General features: G+C 37.8%; 1 protein-coding gene across 1 annotated transcript in view; it reads left to right on the top strand.

The window, feature by feature from the left end:
- The window catches only part of cntn3a.2 (contactin 3a, tandem duplicate 2), a 134,710-nt gene that overhangs the window by 46,187 nt on the left and 72,682 nt on the right, over positions 1-15,841 (top strand). Inside the window, exons 5-10 of the mRNA XM_065286248.2 lie at positions 192-284; positions 830-1,033; positions 6,202-6,304; positions 6,839-7,023; positions 12,418-12,554; positions 15,569-15,698. Of these exons, the coding sequence (XP_065142320.1) occupies positions 192-284; positions 830-1,033; positions 6,202-6,304; positions 6,839-7,023; positions 12,418-12,554; positions 15,569-15,698 (852 nt within the window). The remainder of the gene's footprint in view (positions 1-191; positions 285-829; positions 1,034-6,201; positions 6,305-6,838; positions 7,024-12,417; positions 12,555-15,568; positions 15,699-15,841) is intronic.

Below are 15,841 nucleotides of genomic sequence, written 5' to 3'. Positions count from 1 at the left end.
TCAATAAATAGAATTATCAGATCAGACAAAGACATTTTTGCGCTTGTGCATTACTACTGCAGTGGCTTTACTTACATATGGCTTTGAATATTATGCCGGGATAGGGAAAAATACTTCAATTCCCAATGATAAAAAGTGTCATGCCTCTGATTTATTTTATGTGCATATTGTGAATTTTTTATACCTTTCAGACTTGAATTTAAAAACTCAGACGAGAAGTGCCGTATCTGTGCGAGAGGGCCAAGGGGTGGTTTTACTGTGCGGTACGCCATCATATGCCGGAGGTAAGGCTATAACAGTGTTACTTTTTTGATTTACACTTCAGCTTAGCATTAAAGTGCCTTCATATTTGTCACATTTATGAGTAAAATACAGACTTACTGTGCTCTGTGGGCATTTATGTGCATTTAAATATTTGTACCTTACAGACTTTTTTTCTTTTGACCAAGTATGCACGCTTTTTTGATTTCTTGAGGCAAGAAATGTACTGTAATGTGAATGATGTAATTTCTGTCTCTAGTGTCTACAAATAAAATACAAAAGTGACGAGTTCCCACATAGCCCATTAGTCAGCTTAACAAATGGTTTTACCTCGTACCATTGGTTGAGTTAGTTTGGTTGATTAAGTATTTAGCTGGTCATTAGGTACAGAACCCCACATTTACACCTTTCGAGGGAATCGACTTTGTTTTTGCACATTTATCTGGGTTGTTTTTTAAATCTAAGAAATTGAGCGCTTTACCTTTAAGTAGCCAGCAGTTTGTGTTTGTCCACCCCAGTTCATTTGTTTTTGTAATGAATTACATTTGCTCTGTGCTCTGCTTTCCAGATCTCTCATTTGCATGGGTCTTTAATGAGTACCCTTACTTTGTTCAGCAAGACAATCGTCGCTTTGTCTCTCAGGCGACGGGAAACCTTTACATCGCCAAAGTGGAGCCGTCGGATGTGGGGAACTACACGTGCGTGGTGGTAAATCGCATTACTAAGGGCAAAGTCCTGAGCTCCCCGACCCCTCTGGTGCTACGGACGGATGGTAATTGTCAATAATTTACCCAATGGGAAGAGCCATGACACTGATTATACTTTATTCCCAGTTCCCAGGTCGACTACAACCGAAAGAACCATTGATTTTTAAAGCCCCCCGTAGTCGATAACTTTATCCCTTTAAAACTCGTGTTTGTTCACCAAAATGACATATTTGAAAGTTAAAGGAACAGTATGTAAGAAATGTTTATCAATTAATCATAAAATAGCCCTGACATGTCACTAGACATTAAGAAATAATTTTCATTTCAAATACTTATATCACTGACAACAGTGGTCCGGCCACAATATTGTCATTTAAAAAGTGAAGTTGCAGCCCTCAACTGATGTTTATGTTGTCATGTTGTGTATTGGCCACCAGTTGTGTGATTGCAGTACTGGTTTTGGCCACAATCCTACATACTGTTCCTTTAAAGGGATAGTTCGGCCAAATATGATATTAAACCCATGATCTACTCACCCCCAAGCTGTCCGAGTTGCATATGTCCATCGTTTTTCATCGTTTTCCTCTTTTGAGGGTAATCTGCGCAGTGTTGTTGTAGAAATATCCATATTTAAAACTTTATTAACGTAAATAACTACCTTCCGGTAGCGCCGCCATCTTAGTCGCTTCTGCATTCAGGATGAGAGCTTATGCAGCGTACGGAGGCTACTCTGCTGCTGCTCTGTGCCCCCGCCCTCCGAATTTGTCATACGTCACTAAGAAAAGTGCGTACACTACGCTAATACAGAGGAGTCTAAGATGGCGGCGCTACCGGAAGGTATTTATGTTCGTGAATAAAGTTTAAAATATGGATATTTCTACAACAACACCGCGCGGATTACCCTCAGAAGACCTTTGTTTATCATCCTGGAGCCGTTTGGATTTGATTTGTGAAGGATGGACGCAATTTTTTTGGACTTGAAGGTCGTGGACCCCGTAACATTACATTTAATCAACAGAAAGATCTAAAACATTTTCTAAAATATCCGAAAATGTGTTTGTCTGAAAAACGATGGACATATGTAACTCGGACAGCTTGGGTGTGAGTAAATCATGGGTTTAATATCATTTTTTTTTAAATATCCCTTTAAAATAGTTTGAATGTAACTCTATACCCATGCTTAATTTAGTATACTGTGCTTAAATATTTATGAAGATACAAATTAGTTCTGCCTCCACTCGGTCACACCAGCTCGGACTGCCTGATCCAATCTTTCAACATGTTGATGTGATTGGTAACAATATGTTTGTGATGAAGAAAACTGCATTTGTGAGATTGTGTTTGCAGTTTTAAGGAAAAGATACTTTTGACATAGACATATAAACAACCATAAAAACACAGGGGGACTTACTGAGGTCACCCAAGCAAAGATTCACCAATTGCAGTTTTGGCTCACTCGATGCCCTAGATGACTAAAATCAAACAGACCTAAGTGTATATTGTGTTCACGATTTGCATTAGCCTAGTGGTAATTGTTCTGGGGATATGAAAAATAATATGTTTTCTTTGTAACTAACAGAGCAAAATTGCAACTTGAACTTGACAGGCAGTGATCTTGAATTTCCAATGTGTGAAAAAGAGCAGTTTTGACAAATTGCTTTTTGTGTTGAATGAGAAAAAGGCGAACGCTTTTTTTAAGCGACATGAGGGTGGATACAGCAAACTGTTTGTGAAAGGTGTGATTCGATTGTTTGTTTTTGAAATCCACTTGGCTCAAAAATTTACTTTGAATGAGTGTGATGCTTCTGCAGGGTTTTTATGGATCTTGAGATGATGTGATTTGTTGCATTTCAATTGAAAGTCCTTTCAGGGAACTAGGCAGTAGGGGTGTAAATCGGACAGTTCTTTGCGATACGATACCGTAGCGGTGATCTCCACCAGCGATGCGATTTTTGCCGCTACATCAAACACATCGACGCAATTAAGATTGAATTAGATGTGATTTATTTATCAATACTTCAATATTACGTGCGTAGTTAAAGTCGCAATGAAATTGAAATGAAAAACTATATATGTATTTTTAATAGTGTGGTATTATTAACAAATGACTTATCTGTGAGCTTCATTATTTTTTAAAAATTCGTGTGTGCTCATAATCTTAAATCAAAAATGCAAATCTCCTCCCCTCCTCAAAACGATCTCTCTTCACTTCCGGTCAAAAGTATGGCAGGTGGGCGGGGTCCGGGAGAAGATCGCAGTGATTAGCAATTAGCAACACGACCCAACTTCAAACGATCCAATCAGATCTCGATGGACAAATTCAAATCCAACCCTGCCTTATTTCATCTCAAAAGCCGTTTCATTCGGATATACGTCACCACGGGGAAAATAAGGCAATCGCTACTTCCGTTTCATGGCGACTTTAAGCAAGTACCTTTTTAATAACTCACCAATGCAACCATAACATATAACAATGTTTAATGAAACACTATAAAATAGTCACAATCGGTCCCAATTGGAACATTTACAACAACAAACTAAGGAAAAAATACACTTAAAAAAAAAAATAATAATAATAATGAGGGAAAAATGTCACATAAAATTAAGCTTATGATGGCAACATTCAACGGGCATAAACCCGGTCGTAAGACGTAAAATGCGCTTTACGTCGAATGTAGAATTTACACCTGTTGCACCATCTAGCCGTAGCGCAAGTTTGAGACTTAAACTTACTCAAGGGTAGGCGTAAGTATAAAGTATTGACTTTTTTCTATGGCAAAAATAGAAATAATGAAATGTGACGAGACATTGGCGCGTCTAATGCACAGGATACGCGAGCAATGTGCTTTCATGCATGGTAGAGAGAAGTATATGAAGTATATAATAAAATACTTACAAAGACACTGTAGAGAACTTATTAAAGGCTTTAATTTAATTTTGTTTGAAACTTGAGCTGTTATAATGAATCTGCAAACTATTATACACCTTTTGTGCGTACAGTAAAGGCTTTCGTGAATGATGGGTCTGCACGTGACTCAAGGATCTAGAAGGAGAGCGCACTGGTAAACACGAGGAAAGCTCTCATAATTTATCTATTAGCTGGCAGCAGTAAGTGTACGTTTTTTACCAAAGTAAACTCGAATGGCATCTAAATATCACTGCAGTTAAACGCATACGCGGTAACGCGCATCATCTACGCTGAGCGTAGCTGCGTCTGGTCGTAGTTTCAGATGGTGCAACAGGCGTATATATTTTTCACAATGTCGGACATAGCTAAGCTCGACGTAGGACTTACACTCAACTTTTATACGTCCGGATGGTGCAACCGGCCCAACGTCTTTAGTGTTTTTGCTGGTGCATGCTAAGGTTTTCTGCCAATCTGTTTTTCCAATACATTTTCCAAATACGAAATATTTCAAACCCACGATTTGCGTCCGATAGCAGTCGCAACATCTTCTGTCTCCTTCTCTGTGTTTTCGCTGCTACAACCGCTTTGTTGCTACATTGCATTAGGGATCGACCGATATGGATTTTTTTTTTTAGTGCCGATGCCGATTTTTTGTTTCTTCAGCCTTGGCCGATGACCGAGACAGGCTGCTGATTTTTATTTTCAGCCGATATTTGGAGCCGATACTGCTTTTGCTCAATCAATTTAAATCATAAAAATGGCACAATGAGGCCAAATGTTACAAGTCTCAATTTAAAAAAGTTACATTTATTGAACTTAAAAACCTATATTTAACAAATAGTAAAAACAAGTGAGGGTGCTATGGAACCATGAACTGCACTCTCAACGATGAAGAGGAACTATCAGCAAAGGCTATTGATTTTTAGCACTTTACTACTACAAATATATATAGAAATGAGAAATAAAAAACCTCCTTGTCCAGCTATGATCAGCTGATAAGCCGAGCTTTCAATGTTGTCATGGAAAGGTTTGTTGTTTTTAGTCACATGACCTGCAATTGCTTGCGGCTTCCAGCACTCTGTCTGTAAATAATGCCGGAAAAAATCGGCGAACACAGCAGCCATGTATTGGCCGATACCGATATACATAAAACTCGCAAAAATCGGCCCAATATATCGGCCGGCCGATATATATCGGTCTATCACTACATTGCATTGACTTGCTGACATTAGCACATGAAAATAAAGGAAAATTTGCGCTTTGGTGGAAATGCGTAGATGGACGTTACGTCAAGAAATGAGGACACGGAGAGTGTCAAAATAAAGGTACCTCATATCGATATTTTATGTGTGGCATTGATGTATCGATACAGATGTACTGTTACACCCCTAGGCAGCCATCTTTGCAACACTTCTGGGCAGTTCATCTACTTGAATGGAGAAAGATATTTTAATAAATTGCATTCTAAAATCACAATTAACATATTTCTAACCAACAACTTGATCAGTCTGAGATTAACTATACCATAACTTTTGTTTCTTAAGCTCAAAAACACCTGTTTTTTTTTAAGGTTGTTTTAGCTACTGTGCCTCACGAGATTCTGTATAAATCCCCTCTTCCAGAGAATCTTCAGTCTTTATTGATTGATGATTGGTTCTTTTAACTGAAAGGCGGGACTTTAGTCGCCAGAGCGGCCAAATTGAGCTTTGCATTGTCTCCTATTCATAGTAATAGCAGTGCCACATCTTGGTATATCCATTGGCTTTGGTAAATTGCAATGTATCTTCTCATGTACAGTAGATGATGCAGATTCATTGTTTATTTAAAACCTAACAATTGTATTTACAGGTAGGTTGGATATATAACACTTACTTTATCTGATGTTGTTTGACAGCATGTTATCTGTGCAAACACTTTATTAAACATTACGAGGCGGTGTAAATTACTGTAGCTCTGCATCAAGTTGCAACAGCTTGTTTTGGAGCTTGAAATCCTAGACAACCCTGCTTAGTTTTTTCACAGTCCTTAATGTACTTTGCAAACATAAATTATTTGATGCTTTTGTGTCTAGTGAAAAACTTTCTTGGATTTATCGAATACACTTTTGTTAGTTTGGTATCTTTGCCAATCTGAGCAGTTTAAGGCATTACTGAAAATTCAGGAGACATAGGACACCAAAATGGCATCACATCAATTAGATCTAATATTTGAGTTGTTTGTTGAGATCGTACCGCATGAAGAGCAATGATCATGTGGAGATCTCAACCAATGCATAAATTATACAGTACAGTAAATGGAAAATGAAGCAGTATTTGTTTCTTACAGGTGTCATGGGTGAATACGAGCCAAAAATTGAGGTTCATTTCTCTGACATGGTTCCAGCTGCAAAGGGATCCATCGTGACACTGGAATGTTTCGCTTTGGGGAAGTAAGTGGAGTTCTTATTCAGCTCGAGATGCCGCTGTCTTTCTTTACGGGTTTCCCGACATTTAATGGCGCTCTGTCACTGAGCTAAATGTGTTTTTCAGGCTCGGCCCTTTTCCACCTCTTCTCTGCACCTTTTAAACACGCTTGTCAAAGTCTGTTTGGGAAATAGCGTATAGCGGTCTATTTTTTGCCTCCAGGCAATTTTACTGTCTCAATTGATCCCATTAGCGGAAGAACCATATACGTTTTCTTCAATTTTCTTGCAAAAAGAAATAAGATGGTGTCTTATGAGGAAATCTAACTCATTTAGTACGTAAGAGCTGAGATCCGAGGAGAAAAGACAGTTATCTACACTATAATTCAATTAAATACAGTATCCATTCACAGAGGTTTTAGCTTTCCTATCTCTGTCTCTCTCTCTCTCTCTCTCTCTCTCTCTCTCTCTCTCTCTCTCTCTCTCTCTCTCTCTCTCTCTCTCTCGTTCACTTACATATGTCCCTTCCCTTTTATTTACCTCCTTTTCCCCTCCTTTAAGCCCGGTTCCCGAGATCACATGGAGGAGGGCGAATGGGGTTCCGTTTCCCAGCAAGGTGAAGATGAAAAACTCAAATGTGGTTTTGGAGATTCCCAGTTTCCAGCAGGAGGATGCCGGAGGCTATGAATGTGTGGCAGAAAACAAGATGGGAAAGAACACGGTTCAAGGACGACTGTCTTTCCATGGTATGAACGTGTCATGCAGTCTTTTTGTATTAGAGCGTACTAAAATACATGGTGTGATAATTCACACATAGTACTGCCTTATTTAACACACTATATATATATATATATATATATATATATATATATATATATATATATATATATATTCTGGGGCGAAACAATACCAAAGAATTTTGGATGATGAATTTGGATTGAAAACTAAAACATGTAACACAAAATGACTTGAAAAATTGTTAATTAATTTAATGAATCTGAGTTGGACTACAAACGAATAAAATGGTCAAACTTTTCTGAAAGTAACAAATCACAATTGGATGCAAATAAAACAAAACTAAATATTATTCTTCTATTTCTATGCAACAGAATCAAAGTTAACAGTGTTTTATCTAAATAATGTAAAGTCGAAGAAAACTATTATATGAAAACAGTAGTAAATACTAGGTTTAATTAAAATACACAATAATTTGAATGAAAACAACAGGCAAGACACAGCATTGCAGTAAGCCTTGGGATGTAAGTGGGCTTCAGTGATGTCATCACCTGACGCATATCAGTCCAGCATGAGTTACTGAAAACTGTGCACTTCATAATCAGTTGCTGACAAACTCAATCAACATTAACAACAATATATATTTAATAGCATGTTGCGTTTCAGAGGAGGACTTGAAAATGACTTGAGTCAATTTGCGTGATGTCCGACGCTTCATGAGACACGATAAAAAAGGTTTTTCTAGTATTTAGTTTATACAGTCATGTTCTTAATTGGGGTGGTTTGCCATGACATGGACATAATATTGCTATTTAATATTTTTTGAATGTATAATCATTTCATCATACACAATCTTTAACATTTTGTGTAGAGCACACTCTATGTTGAATTTACCTATGGCACTGTGTTTTCAGTCGATTTTAAAAATCTGTAATTTGAGATATATATAATTGCCCTTGCCATAGTATTTCATTTTTGTAATTTAATTTCCTCTGTTATTTAAATTAACGCGTGCTAATTATTTCAAACAGTCAGATTTTGTTATTTGTCACATCCTTTAAAGGTGCATTGTGTAACTTTTAGAAGGATCTTTTTACAGAAATGCAACTATATCATCATTGGTATATATAGACCTTACATAATGAACTTGATTTGTTTTTATTATCTTAGAATAAGCCGTTTTTATCTACGTACACTGCGGGTCTCCTTACATGGAAGTCGCCCTAAAGTAGCCCTAAACAAACAAACCGTTCTAAAGAGCGATTTAGTCCATATGTCATCTTAGACAGTAGCCTCTTTCACACAGTAATTCTGGTAAATTACCATGAATTTACCAGAATGAATTTACCAGTAAATACAAAAATGTGCTGTTCACACATGCAGTGACATTCCGTCTTTTTACCAGTAAGACATCATTCACACATCAGTATCAAAATACCGGTAAATTCGGAGAGAAAGCGGAAGTTACCTGTGGCGCGCGGCCGGCGAGCTCCGTCCGTGTCGTATTTGTAAACGGCGGGTTATGACTTAATATCCACGGTTCGTATTTTGTTGTTTTCACATCTGTGGCAAACGGTCGCGAAGTTGCTTGTGACCAAACAACATTGCGTTAGGCGGCGTCACACGGAACCTGCGCGTTTGCACATTAGGCTGCACAGATGGTGTGCTAAGGACGTCGGCAATTTGGCAATTAGATGGTAAGCTGTTTTAAACAACTTTGGTGAAGAAATGTGGATGTTAACTTCAGGTGTGCTCGACTTTTAAGCAACATGTGTGTGGAAACGTCCGTAAACAGTCTGCGTCACCTGTATAAAAAACTTTCTGATTGGCCCGCCCGATCTGTCAGCGCGGTCTGACGTCATCTAAATGCCGGTAATGCTATATTTTTCGTTCACACACAGCGCTTACCGGCAAATTACCGTTAATCTTACAACCTGTCTTACTGGTAAATTGGGAGCACTGATTTACCGGAAAGGTTCTGTTCACACATGACATGTTAACTGCAATTTACCAGTAAATTACCAGTAAAGACTGTATGTGTGAAAGGGACTAATGATATGTTTGTCCTGTCCTACTGAAAAATCCAGCTAAGACCAGCATAAGCTGGTTTAAGGTGGTTTACGCTGGTCCTCCCAGCTGACAGAGCTGGTCATGCTGGTGGGCCAGCTGGTCTTCCAGCCTGACCAGCTAAGTCCAGCTAGACCAGCTTAAAAAGTGACCTAAACACAGCTAGACCAGCTTGCTACACCAGCAAAACCAGCTAAAACCAAGCTGGAGATCAGCTAAAACCAGCTCACCAGCTTATGCTGGTCTTAGCTGGATTTTTCAGTAGGGTGTGTTCAGCTAAAATAGCTTCTCATTGCATTTCGAAATTGAGGTTGCTTGCAATTCGAAATCTCACAACTAGATGCCGCTAAAATCTATACTGTACATTTTAAATACTACAATAACGCAAATAGTAAACAGGCTTGGGTGAGTTTTCGAAATTAGCAGTACAATTTTCTTTAAAATCCCATACGAACAATTTTCTTTGCCAGAGAAGAAATTCACAGACTAACTGGCCAATTTTTGTCTAAAATGTACTGAATATTGTCTAAAACACACTTGATATTCATTTCTTTTGGTTATTAGCTAGGTTTTTATTTCAGAGAGCTCTGATGCATCCTTCAACTGAGATAGATGCATGATGAACTCATTATGCAACCTCTGTTGTGTTATTCATTATAACACTTTTCATTATTAGCAACTGAGGCACAGCAATTAGGCCACCTCTCATTATCTTCAGCAGATTACTATCCAATTTATTTTTAATTTGTATCTTAGTTTTGTAAGATCAAAAATCTCACAAAAAACTGGCTTCAAAGAGAGCTCAGTCAAAAACAATTAAATATTGGGTATATTTGCAAGTACACAGTGTCATTTGCAGGGCCATTTTCTGTGATAAGACATGATTCAATAGGGTTATTAGGTACTAGAAGCAAGCATGAGAGAATCATTACATCCTTGGATCATTTTCTATCGACAGAATAACAAGAACAAAGCTCAAGCTAATGATGTGGACATATTCTTGGATCACAGTGACTATGGATCACTGCATGTAAAATTACAGCGTGTACGGCTAGCCATGGCGTGTTAAAATATTGAATAGCTGTGTAAAATTACCAAACGTTGCACACATTAATTGATAGCAGAACAGCTACTCTGTGTCCTATATATGGCAACATTTTATGCATGTGGTATGCCATTCATTCAAATGAAATAAATATATGAAGAAACCCTCTAAGTGCATCTGTAAACAAAAGCAGTGAAAAGGTTATTAGTCAGTAATTAAAGTGCCCTATTTTCACAATGTCATTTCAATATTAACAAATTTGACTGTCTTTCTCTGCAAAACCCTCTAAGTGCGTGTAAACATTTTTGTCAAAAACGTCCACTTCTAAAAAAATCCACTTCTTTGGACAAGACATGGTAAACAGTTGCAAAATCAGCATCTAGAAACATTGCAAATGATAAATATTCGGGTTGTATTAAAGGGACATTCCACTTTTTTTGAAAATATGTTTGAAAAATAAATTTTCAAGCTCTCGTAGAGTTAAACATTCGATTCTTACCGTGTTGGAATCCATTTAGCTGATCTCCAGGTCTAGCGGTACCACTTTTAGCATAGCTTAGCATAATTCATTGAATCTGATTAGACCATTAGCATTGCGCAAAAAAATATCCAAAGAGTTTCGATATTTTTCCTATTTAAAACTTGACTCTTCATTAGTTACATTGTGTACTAAGACCAACAGAAAATTAAAATTTGCGATTTCTAGGCCGATATGGCAAGGAACTGGCTAGAAAATTGCAACTTTTAATTTTCCGTCGGTCATACTGTAGTACATGATGTAACTAAAGAAGAGTCAAGTTTTAAATAGGAAAAATATTGAAACTCTTTGGTTATTTTTAGCGCGATGCTAATGGTCTAATCAGATTCAATGGATTGTGCTAAGCTATGCTAAATGTGCTACCGCCAGACCCGGAGATCAGCTGAGTGGATTCCTTAATGGTAAGAATCAAACGTTTAACTCTAGGGGAGCTGGAAAATTAACATATTTTCAAAAAAGTGGAATATCCCTTTAAGGTCCAAGTACTCTCAAGAGACCCAAGTTTAAAAGTGATCTACGATTGTTTCACATTTCTCTTCTGTGCACATTTCCAAGTGGCGTCTAACAAATTCAGCTAACAAACCTTTTCTGAGGGCCTGAGGATGGGATTTAGTGGATTTTTATAGTAAAGTATTTGATGAATGTGTAATATGTGAATATAACCATCTATAAACACCATAATGAAACATAATTAATGTATTATGAATATGATTTCATTCACATTCTCAAGGTTTCATTTGACTTATTAAGAAGGTTAACAGGGCGGATGCATTACTGACCTAACATTCAAAAGATTTGTCCTTCACAAAGTAAAAAAAGATGTAAGTTCTTCTCAGTGCTTTCAAAGCACAAGAGTTCTTTTGTAATGCAGTTTGCCAAGCTCTTTGAGAAAAGGTGGTGATAGAATCGGAGAAAAACAAAAAAGTTGCAAGGCTGGTCAAGCTTGTGCATTTTATAGATGCTTTAACAACAGTCTCTGGATTTAATTAATTCCTGGCAAAACACAGTAAAGGCTGATCGGTTTTCTTGATGAGCCAATCCGTATGTGACATTGACCAATCAATTAAGTGCTTAGTTGCCACAAAAACATGTTTTAGCTGATTGATGGTCCATCTGTAGACATCTGAGCTTGAACCTTGTGCGAATGGTCGAAATCAGCAATGCAGAAGGTCTGGATGTCAATGGTTGAACCATATGAGGGTCCCATTATTAATCCAGTATCAGACTGTAAACCTGTCACCTTTTATTGGCGAGAACTCAATCAACCTTACCTTACTTTGAATAAAAGATTGTACATATGTCACTGCAAAACTAAACGCCCCAAATTAACATTTATAAGATCTTCATTAACCACCACGATGCTGTAGGTAATGGTGTTGTGTACTGGGGTATTAATATATCTAAAGAATTAACATGCAGCTGTAACACAAAGGGAAGATTTCCCAGACAGGGATTAGTTAAAGCCAGGACTAGGCCTTAGATAAATTATAAAAAGGATTTTTAAGTCATTTTTAAAAGAAACCTTACTGGTTTATTCCTCGAGACACAACACTTGCACTGATACATTTTAAGATATGTCAGAGGAAGTTGTTTTCGATCAAGATATCACTAACATTTAAGTTAGTCTGGGACTAGCCTTAAGTCCTGTCTGGGAGAGCACCCCATAATGTTTTAAATGGTTGCTCATATATCCTGTCTGGGTGGTTTCCCAGACAAGACTTAAGAAAAATAATTGATGTACTTTTGTCTCCTCAGCAAAGCCTCAGTGGGTGCAGACGATGCGAGACACTGCTTTGTCAATTGAAGAGAGACTTTTTTGGGAGTGTAAGGCCAATGGCAAACCCAAGCCTTCATACAGCTGGCTGAAGAATGGAGAACTACTCCCAGTCGAGGTAAAATTCAACTAGAGCCGGTCAGCGTCCCTACGAGCCAAGCACTGGTTATTCACAAGTAATGACATCATTTGTGACCCTGTCTGTGTAAGCCAGGCTAAAGTTTGTATTCTAATGATGAGATTAGGAGCATCAAGTTTGATTTCAATCTTTGACATGACCTTAGTCAGTATATTAAAGGGTAACTAAACCCCTGGTCAGAGCCTGACTCCACCCACTGGCAATATTTGAAAAATGCAGGAAAAGTGGGCAGATCCCAACGAAGATAGAGGGGACAAACTAAGCTCGTATCAAGTGTGTGGTGAGATCGTAACAAGGGCGTGGTGAGCTTGAACCTGCTTACGTCACGAGTCATTTTTTGGACCCAACATCCAATGGGAAAATTCAACTGCAGTAGCCACCGTTCAACCTGAAGAGGGCAGCACTCAGACGTTTTTACACCATATATTGTAGTATTGAAACACTTTATCCAAATGTCAAAAAAATTACTAAAATCAATGAACAGCACTAATTAAGCATCATTCGTACAGATCATTAACTAAAAAAAGTTTGTTTAAGGTTTAGTTACTCTTTAAAGATATTAAGGTTATATTTTAACAGAATGTGCTTTGCATTATATAGGATGGGTTGTCACAGACAGGGTCACTTGCTGTACTGTATATGAAAATTTGCATACATTTGCACTCTCTTCAACATTGGATCTCTGTTAAATAATGTGTAACTTTATATCATGTTAACTTGCTATCTTAAACATTTACTTTTTTAATTTGCTTTTGCTGCGGGAGCTCTGTAATGATGGTTATTAAGCGTCTTGTTTTTGTCAACTATGCACGAGAATCAGCATCTGACCGAGGGTTGCATTGTTTCCATCACTTGTTGTTCCAGTGTAAATACATTTAAGCCACCTCTTTGCACATTCAAAAGTATGCGTAAACACAGGGGGGAAAACTTGTGATCTCTTTGATGAAGCCAATACGGAAGTATGGCTCCAAAAGGAGACAATTCCCATAGACCCCCATGTTAAAATGTCCAACTTTAGAGTTGAAAATAATGTTTTCAGCCTGGTACAAAACGTGTTTTTGGTCTATATAGCGATTTTTTTTGCCTTAAATTACTGCATAACTGGGGTGTGGCCACTTGAGTGACAGGTGAACTGCCACTGCTGTCACTAGAATCGAGCTAGAAAGGCGTGGTTTCTGCGGCCACCTCAGCTTCACCCACGTCCTGCCTCATTACCCATTTTTGGTTATCCGCGAGCTCTTCACAAACCTATGGTGACGTCACGGGCACTACGTACAAATTTTTACAATCTATGGTAAACACACTGTACACAATATATGCTTAAATGCAGCTTTTCCAGTGTTAACACAAAAAATAAAAAATAAAGGTACTACACAATGCCATAAAAGATCCACTTTTGGCGAAGAACCTTTCTGATTCACAAAAGGTTCATGGTAGTGGAAAAAGGTTAAGAAATAATCATTCTTTTTATCAGCCTTTGACTAAATGGTTCTTTGAGGAACCAAAAATGGTTCTTCTATGGCATTGCTGTAAGAAACCTTTGTATCACCTTTATTTTTTAAAGTAGCGGCATTTCCATTACACTTCAAATTACGCAAATTAAAATAGCCAATGGATAAAATGCACAGCAATTTCGCATAAACCCCCGTATATCACAAAAATACTTTTTACTGTAGCACTATTCGCTGTAGTTTGATGTCATCTGCATGTCGGTCTGCACAGCGCCCTATGAAGTCGAACACACCCATCGCCATGGCTTTTAGAACGGGGTGCAAACTTGTCACCTTTCGGCGAAATTCGTCGTTTTGGATCCAAAATAGGTCTAGATCCGATGAGTTTTTGAAAATGGGGGTTGGGGGGTGTCCGCAGGGAATGAAATTACGAAAATCATGTCCAGCTATTGTGATAATGATGTCAAATCAAAACAAGTTTGGCGGGTAATGGTTTACAATTTATAGTCACCTTATTTTCTGCCGAAGTTTAAGCAGTCTGTGCAGATTGAGCATGCATACTCAACTCACAACACATTATTAATGTTATGGGGTCACATGCTGTATATTCTGCAGCTTTCATGTCTTTTATAACATTATATGAAGCAATAAAATAGCGTCGTGCCTTTTGAAAAGTGTGTTTTCTTTGCCTATATCTGAAAACTTCTTAAGAACAACTTTGTTCAACTCAACTTTTACTATGTAAATTTATAAGGTAAAGCGTGAACTCGAAAAGAGATGCTGTGTGCTGCATTGCCAAGTCATCTGCTTTTTTGTGGGCTACAGATTTGGGCTACTTTTAAACTTTTTCAGTGAGTTGATATTTTTCTGCGGGTTTGTGGTCTGTGAATAGTCATTTAGATGCTTTTGGGCTAGTTTTGAATGTCCATTGGGCTGGTTTTGATACGCGAATCTGGCAACATTGGCTGTGCGCTTTACGCATTACTAAGCAACAAATGAAGGCGCGTTAGTTTGTTTGCCTTGACAGAAATTGCAAAGACACAAGAAACATCATGTGCGGTAAAGTCCCAGGTCATGTAAGGGATAACCGAAGTCACTGTATATATAAATAAATATATATATATATATATATATACCTTTTGTCTTTGTTGCCTTTTTCACCCCTGATGAGTTTGCATCCCTGTTAGAATGACTTATCGCAAGACAACAAAATTACGTTTTAGACACATTATTGCTTATTAGAAATTTACAATAGTTTTTTTTTTGTCGACATTTAGAAAATAACGCTTAAGTTTTGCTCAAATCTTAAATGGAAACGCACATTTAACCAGGGCTTGTTTCCCTGCACACCAGCAAGCAGAGCGAGGAATATGGGAGCAAATCGCATTATAATATTTGGACAGGCAGTGCATCACTTTGATATGTGAATATAACAAAGCTTTTATTGATTATACAATCAATTCAGTATTTTTTGTTTAAGCTGCAGGCATGGTTTATATTTAAATATGCTTTGACCAGCATCTCTGTCCCTCTGTGTCACAGGACAGGATGCACATAGAGAACGGAGCGCTGACCATCAGCTCTGTAAACCTCTCGGATGCCGGCATATATCAGTGTGTGGCCGAGAACAAACACGGAGTCATTTACTTTGGCGCCGAACTGGTGGTGTTAGGTAAAAGCATCCATTTCTTCTTGTATTTTACTTTATTTTGTGTAATAAATGTATACATTTCTAGAGAGTATTTTTTATGCAGCTCTGTATCGTTGGATTACAAAGTAACACCCCGTGCCCAAACCACAATATGGTCCATAATG

Source organism: Paramisgurnus dabryanus, chromosome 21, assembly GCF_030506205.2.
Source record: "Paramisgurnus dabryanus chromosome 21, PD_genome_1.1, whole genome shotgun sequence".
In the NCBI taxonomy this organism is placed as follows: Eukaryota; Metazoa; Chordata; class Actinopteri; order Cypriniformes; family Cobitidae; genus Paramisgurnus; species Paramisgurnus dabryanus.
Note: the sequence above shows the minus strand (reverse complement) of the source record. Positions and strands in the feature narration are given on the sequence as shown.